Source organism: Lactuca virosa, chromosome 7, assembly GCF_052849685.1.
Source record: "Lactuca virosa cultivar CGN04683 chromosome 7, Lactuca_virosa_CGN04683_v6, whole genome shotgun sequence".
NCBI lineage: Eukaryota > Viridiplantae > Streptophyta > Magnoliopsida > Asterales > Asteraceae > Lactuca > Lactuca virosa.
Genome location: NC_136432.1, coordinates 284,884,589 through 284,891,098, shown reverse-complemented (window position 1 = coordinate 284,891,098; position 6,510 = coordinate 284,884,589). Strand labels below are relative to the sequence as shown.

Below are 6,510 nucleotides of genomic sequence, written 5' to 3'. Positions count from 1 at the left end.
ATTATTCAAGACATGTGGCCTTTCAATATGGAAAAGATTTGTTATTATGTGTCGGTAGAATAATAGAATAATTATTAAGTGTATTATTTGATGTAACATAAAGTATGTAAGTCCCTCAATAGTCTAGGGGGCTATAATGTAAATAGGTTTGTCATATTGCAATCAACCGATTGCAATTCTATTATTGTACTCGGCTCCTTTGAGCCTATAAATAGGGCCTTTGCCCATATGGAATAAACAAGCTAAGTTTGAGTGTTTAAGATTTGAGTTGATCTCAATCTTCTTCTGTTGAAATAGCTCGTCTATTTCTGAATAGCAGAACCCTATCCAAACATATGGCCTAATCACTATATGAAATTTAATGGTTGAATTAATAACAAAACTATAAAAGGGGTAAGAAATGGATATTTTTAAAAATACAAGGACGAAAACGGAAATATTTAGCAAAACCCATCGGGGAGAAAGAGAGCGAGAGGAGGGAAAAAACGGTCATTCCGTGATGGCTCATAAGAGAAGCACCAGCACCGCCGTCGCCGTCGCCGGCTCCGCCTTCGCAACAGTAGGCGGCGACAGCTTACTGGAGAGGATACCGGAGAACTTACTCAATGAAATCTTCTTAAAGTTTGAACCGGAGACACTGTCTTCGCTCAGCTCGTTAGCATGCGTTTCACGAACCCTTCAATCGTCCGTCAACAACGTTCTCTCCTCCTTCTCGTCCGTAGATCTCTCCGTGAGTTTTTCTACATTTACCATATTGCTCATCGCTTAACTTTGTTCTTCGACATCTTAAAACCCTAAGTCGTAAATATTTGCAATTGGATGGGGATTTTGTGGCAGGCGTTTTCTCTAGATCCACAGACATTTGATGGAATTAGAAGAAAATTAGGCAATATCCAGAAGATCACCTTAGATTGCCTTCGCCTCAGTGATTCTTCAATCAGAAACCTCCTTGGACCAGATGTTGAGGAATTGATTTTGTTGAAATGTTCTTCACTCTCCTGCAGATTTCTTTCTAGCATCGGAAGAACTTGCCCAAATTTAAGGTACAAGCTGGTATTACTTTCATTATAGTAGTTGCTTTGATGGTTACTGAAATTTGATTAACGTAGTCATCTTTTGCTGATTGAATTCAGAGTGCTTACACTGGAGTTTTCTGGCTTCATTGACAAATCTTCTGTATTCGATTTGAATTTCAGAGGCTCACTTGAAAATTGTCGATTCCTGGAGGTAAATATGATTACTATCTCTATTCTCTACTAATATGCTTTCAATCACATGATTTGTCATTTATCTTCCTTCCATTTACAGTCTCTGAAAATCAAAATCCTGGGAGGTGAAATTAACGATTACAGCTTCATGCTACTCGGTATCTACCTCTTGCTCCCCAAAACCATTAAGATCCTTAAACTTCAACCATCTATTTCATTAGACACTCTTGTGTTCTTCAGAACAATCCCCATTCCTCATACATCTTTTAGCCAAACATTAACACAGATCTCACTAGTATTAGACACCATCACAGATCTCCTTCTCCACACCATCACACACTCTCTCCCTCTTCTAACCAATCTCGATCTCAAAGACCAACCATCATCTGACACATCAGATGATCTATCTGACCTAGGAATTCAATCACTAATCCATTGTAAAAACCTAACTCACCTCTCTCTTATCCGAATTCGCCACCATAGTTCCACCTCATTCAAAAGAACAACCGATATGGGCTTCTTTTTGCTTTCCGAGGGTTGTAAACAACTGGAATCCGTTCGTCTTTCCGGGTTTTCAAAAGTTAGCGATGCCGGATTCACTTCAATTCTCAATTCCTGTTCCAATCTGAAAAAATTTGAGATCCAAAACACGTATCTTTTGACGGATTTGACATTCCAAGATGTCAGTAAAGTTCCTAGGGTTCTTGAAGAGGTGAAATTGGTGTCTTGTAATTCGATAACAAGTGAAGGAGTACATGAAATCGCTAGTTGTAGTGGATTAAAGATTCTTGATTTGTTCGGGTGTAAAAGTGTAGCAGATTCCTGCCTTGGAAACATTTCAAAACTTAGACTTTTAACTTCTTTAAACTTATGCGGGGCGGATGTTACCGATTCCGGGATGCTAATTTTAGGTAAAATTCATGCCCCAATTACATTCCTGTCTTTAAGAGGTTGCAAAAGGGTAACCGATAAAGGAATCGGTCATCTATTATCAAACGGAATAATTGGGAACAATTTAACGTCTCTTGATCTTGGTCATATGCCTGGAATCACTGATTATGGTGTTGGCATTGTTGTTGATTCTTGTATTGGGCTGGTGGAATTGTGTATAAGGAATTGTTTTCATGTGACAGATGTGTCCATGAAGGTTTTGGGGTTGAAGGGGGGAATTAGGAGGGTTGATGTTTATAACTGTAGTGGGTTAACTGTTGGGTGTTTTGAGCTGTTGAAGAAGCCTTTGTTTCGTGGTTTACAGTGGATTGGAATTGGGAAGACACGTGTCATATGTGTAGGAGATGATGAGTTTGATGAAATTCATAGGGAGAGACCATGGTTGACTATCTGTGATGATGGTTGTGAGGTTGGGTGTCATGATGGATGGCAATTTCATAAGTTTTAACGATGAATTTGTAATATGTTAAAAGAGATAACCCTTTTGTAAATGTTATTATTAACATTGTAGTTTTACGTATTTGTTGATTTATTCTTTTTATTATTTATTGCTTAATAATAATATTCCTTCCTAGAGACTATTATGGGTTATGGGGTAAAAAACAGTTTTTATTTATTTATTTATCATTATTTACATCACAAATCTTTTGACCTAGATACGAAACAAATAAAATTCTACAAAACACTTAAACCATTACAAAACAGCTCTCTTGCTAAACAAATTAAGGTCAGTATAAAGTATCGCCTGTTCATAAATTTAAGTGAACGAACACACACACACACACACAAAGACACATTCAACAAAAAGGCATAATCTTATTTGCTCATGATTTAATAATTATCTATCTTCCCAGCAATGCTTGAAAATCTACAATCTGAAAAAAAAAAATTCACAGAAAAGTCAAAAGCTAAAATTTTGCTTATAATATTGTCTTGAGGAAAGTAGGATGCCTAAATAGACAAAGTTTCCATTTTCTAACCCTCATTTCTCTTCCAACCGATGCAGCACCGACTCTGCAAAACTTTGCTGCCTGCGCATATATATATATATATATATATATATATATATATATATATATATATATATATATTATAAGAGTTGAAATTTCGCGTATAATATTGCCATTTATTAGTAAATTACAAATTTGGTCCTTGTGCTTTATTCAAAAAATTTTGGTCCAATTTTTTAAAATCTTCCTGAAGACTTCCTTAAGTTTGCATTTTGTTGCGGATTATTCCCTCTGACAACGCAATGCAAGTCTTAAATTGGACCAAAGTTGTGAGTTTGAGTAAATCATAAGGACCAAATCCGTAACAAAAATGTTAAGGGGATTTTTTTTGTAAAAGAATGATAGAATTTGAACTTACTTGCGTTCCCTATGTTTTGGGCTGGGGCGAGAGTATTTCAAGTATCCATCCCATGGAACCTTCTTAAGACCTGCCCGAACAGATATGATGTCCCTCACCCTACAAAATGGTACACAATTGTAATAACTTCAAAATCCAGGGACATTTATGGTAATTTCATCATCATCCATGTATTTTAAGTTTTAACAAAAAAAAGTGTTCAATTCACCTCTCTGCAAACTCAATAGGTGTTTCTCCAGGCTTCATATTTTGAGGCTCAAGGTACCAAACATCACAAACCACAGCCCATGATGTCATCAACTGTAACAAATGAGTCGTGAAAGATTGTCTGCAAAACAAACAAACACAGATAAAATTATAACACAATTCAATCCAAAAAATATAAAAATGAAATTAATAATAACAATAAATACTTGCTTTTTGCTATTCCAGAAAGCATCAACGAAAATTTTGTTGTACTTGATTGCAATTGGGCAAACAGTGGACCCAAGTTCAAATGCACCCTATATAATATACAAATTACCAATAAATCAATATATATATGGCAAAAACTAAAAGCATTTTAATGGAATAGAAAGAATTATTTCTTGAAAATGCAATATAGATCAATAAATGTACCTTTTTGAACATAACAGTGAACTGATTATTTACACAAGTTCCTTCAGGGAAGATAAGAAGAGGATTGTTGTCAGCTCCTTCAACATGCTCCCTTAACCTAAAACCACAGCATCATGTCACAACATTTTTCTTTTTTTTTAAAAAAAAATATAAAATTTACAAATTTACATACTTTCTTGCTACAATTTCACGATCCTTTGCTTCCGAACGATTAAACCATATACACCCCAAACTATCCAAAATAGTGCTTTGCAGAAGTCCTATATATAATAATAAAAAAAAAACATTCAATATATCATTTTCTTTAAAATAATATAAATGAAAAATATGTATGTGTTTTTTTTTTTTTTTTTTTTTTTTTTGAAAGAGCCAAAGCTCAGCAAATGAAAAATATGTATGTGTTACATACCAACCCATCCGGGGTGTTTCTGCATGATAACAGCAAAAGCAGTCATTTGTTCTAAAACAATGAAATCAATCATTGATGTATGATTAGCCACAAACACCTGAAAATTAAATTAAATCATCAGAGAAAACAATTATGATTAAAAAAATCTACAGTAAATGCAAATAATTAATAACTTACCTGTTTAGGCCTTGCACATGGTCTAGGGCCATGATACTTCACTACCCCTGTCCATGATGCAACAAAGAAGCTGCAAATTAACTCCACCAGAGCCCTCTGAGCCCAAAATAGTCAAAATACTAGTCAGATTTATAAAGTTTTTTAAAGATGTAAAAAGATGCCACAAGTAAAATGCATTTATAGTGTATACCTCTAGCCTTTTTCTTAACTTATCATGCCCTTTTAATAGCAAATGCACAGGAATATAACATGATAGGAAGATTATCCATCCTATTGTCAGAACAAGAACCCTGAGATATGAACAAACAATAAGCAAAGAAAAGAAATGTTCAATTTCTCATTATGCAGAGTTACATACAACAAACAGTTACCTTCCAGGGAAAAGAATCCCATATCTAACTACAACTCCCAAACACCACAAAGGGAATAAATATATATTCCAATTCCAAGGCTCTGGAGGATTTGATTTGAAGCATCGTGTGAAAGAATCCTGCTCATGCAGATGGAATTTGGTTAGACACAACTAAAATCATGAATCGTCGTCATTAGGGAAGAAAAAAACGAATTCGCAGTGCAGAAAGCACACTAGACACAACTGTAACAGTATTTTTCAGATGATAAAACATCTAGTAGATCGAATGAGTGAATTCGCACGAATAGAAGAAGAAACATCAAAAATCAAGGCAAAATTAGAAAGGAGGATAAGAGGAAAAGAACACTTACATCGACAATGGCACCAGCCGCCTCCGTTAACGTCGGGGAGATGTCCAGCAAATCGCGCCTACACAAAATATGCAATCAATCGATCGAGCTTTCCAAATAACAATATACACATATAGATTGATAAAATAGATCGATGGATGATTGAATGGTTACAAACGAAGCTTGGCGTGAGGTTGTGGAATGGAATCGGAGGGAAGGTAGTCTTCGATGTTGGGGCGATCTAGGTCTAGCTCGGAGCTTGATGAGGTTAGCTTGCTCATCTTGGTGCCACGTTCTGGAGTGGAGATAGAAGAAAGGGGGATTGAATTCTTGAAATCTTGACTGTTGACCATGGCTGCGATCTAACAAGATTTGGGCTGGGTTTTGAGTCAAACCGATGAACCCATTTGACCAAGCATCCAAAAACTGGAATCAAACCATACAAAATAATATCCTATTGGTCCAGTTTTGGTTTAAATTACGATCATCAAATCAAACCTGCCCTACATCAAATATAAATTCCATCTTAATTTCAAATTAAAAAAAGAAAAAAAGTAAGAAAAAAAAAAAACATAGTTTATTTTTCTCGTTTTTTGAACTTCAAACACATATTTTCTATTTTATTCTTAAACTACATTGTTCAAAATTAACATTCCTTGACATACCTAACTAGAAATAACAATCGACACACCGCTCTCTTCTTTCGCTAAGACAACCACTATGGTGATCACTGGCGAGAAACACCTTAGACTGGATGGAGTGGTCACAATGGAACTCGACAATTGCCGACGTGGACTCGGGAACACCGCCCCATCTATTCGGTTTGCTCAATTCGGCATGGTGTTTTAGGATGAGACGAGAGAGAAATAGACTTTGAATTTGAAATTGCAATAATGGTCCTTACAAATTCTCTGTTGCTACATTTTTTATCCTAGAATTAAAGGGAAAATACTCTATTTACCCTTCAACTTTATAATTGTTCGCATTTGATTTATTCCTTTTGATATTTTAATACATTTATTAATTCAAATAAACATCTTTAATATAAGTTAACTATTAATATACCCCAAAATAAAA

At 35.2% G+C, this 6,510-nt stretch overlaps 2 protein-coding genes across 2 annotated transcripts; one reads left to right on the top strand and one right to left on the bottom strand.

Moving 5' to 3' along the window:
- The first annotated feature begins 466 nt into the window (after window positions 1-466).
- LOC145124377 (RNI-like superfamily protein) lies at window positions 467-2,691 on the top strand. The gene is made up of 4 exons (XM_079059697.1): window positions 467-730; window positions 838-1,043; window positions 1,134-1,227; window positions 1,309-2,691. Exons 1-4 carry the CDS (start codon window positions 500-502, stop codon window positions 2,605-2,607), a joined length of 1,830 nt encoding a protein of 609 aa, XP_078915823.1. The 5' UTR covers window positions 467-499; the 3' UTR covers window positions 2,608-2,691.
- A 56-nt stretch (window positions 2,692-2,747) lies between these two features.
- On the bottom strand, window positions 2,748-5,867 carry LOC145124378 (glycerol-3-phosphate acyltransferase 9-like). The gene is made up of 13 exons (XM_079059698.1): window positions 5,608-5,867; window positions 5,455-5,512; window positions 5,103-5,221; window positions 4,922-5,021; window positions 4,732-4,827; window positions 4,555-4,651; window positions 4,318-4,405; window positions 4,146-4,242; window positions 3,945-4,030; window positions 3,736-3,855; window positions 3,528-3,626; window positions 3,140-3,190; window positions 2,748-3,034 (listed from the first exon to the last, which is right to left on the bottom strand). The coding sequence occupies exons 1-12, from the start codon at window positions 5,784-5,786 to the stop codon at window positions 3,142-3,144; spliced, it is 1,188 nt and encodes a 395-aa protein (XP_078915824.1). The 5' UTR covers window positions 5,787-5,867; the 3' UTR covers window positions 2,748-3,034; window positions 3,140-3,141.
- Between the last annotated feature and the right edge of the window lie 643 nt (window positions 5,868-6,510).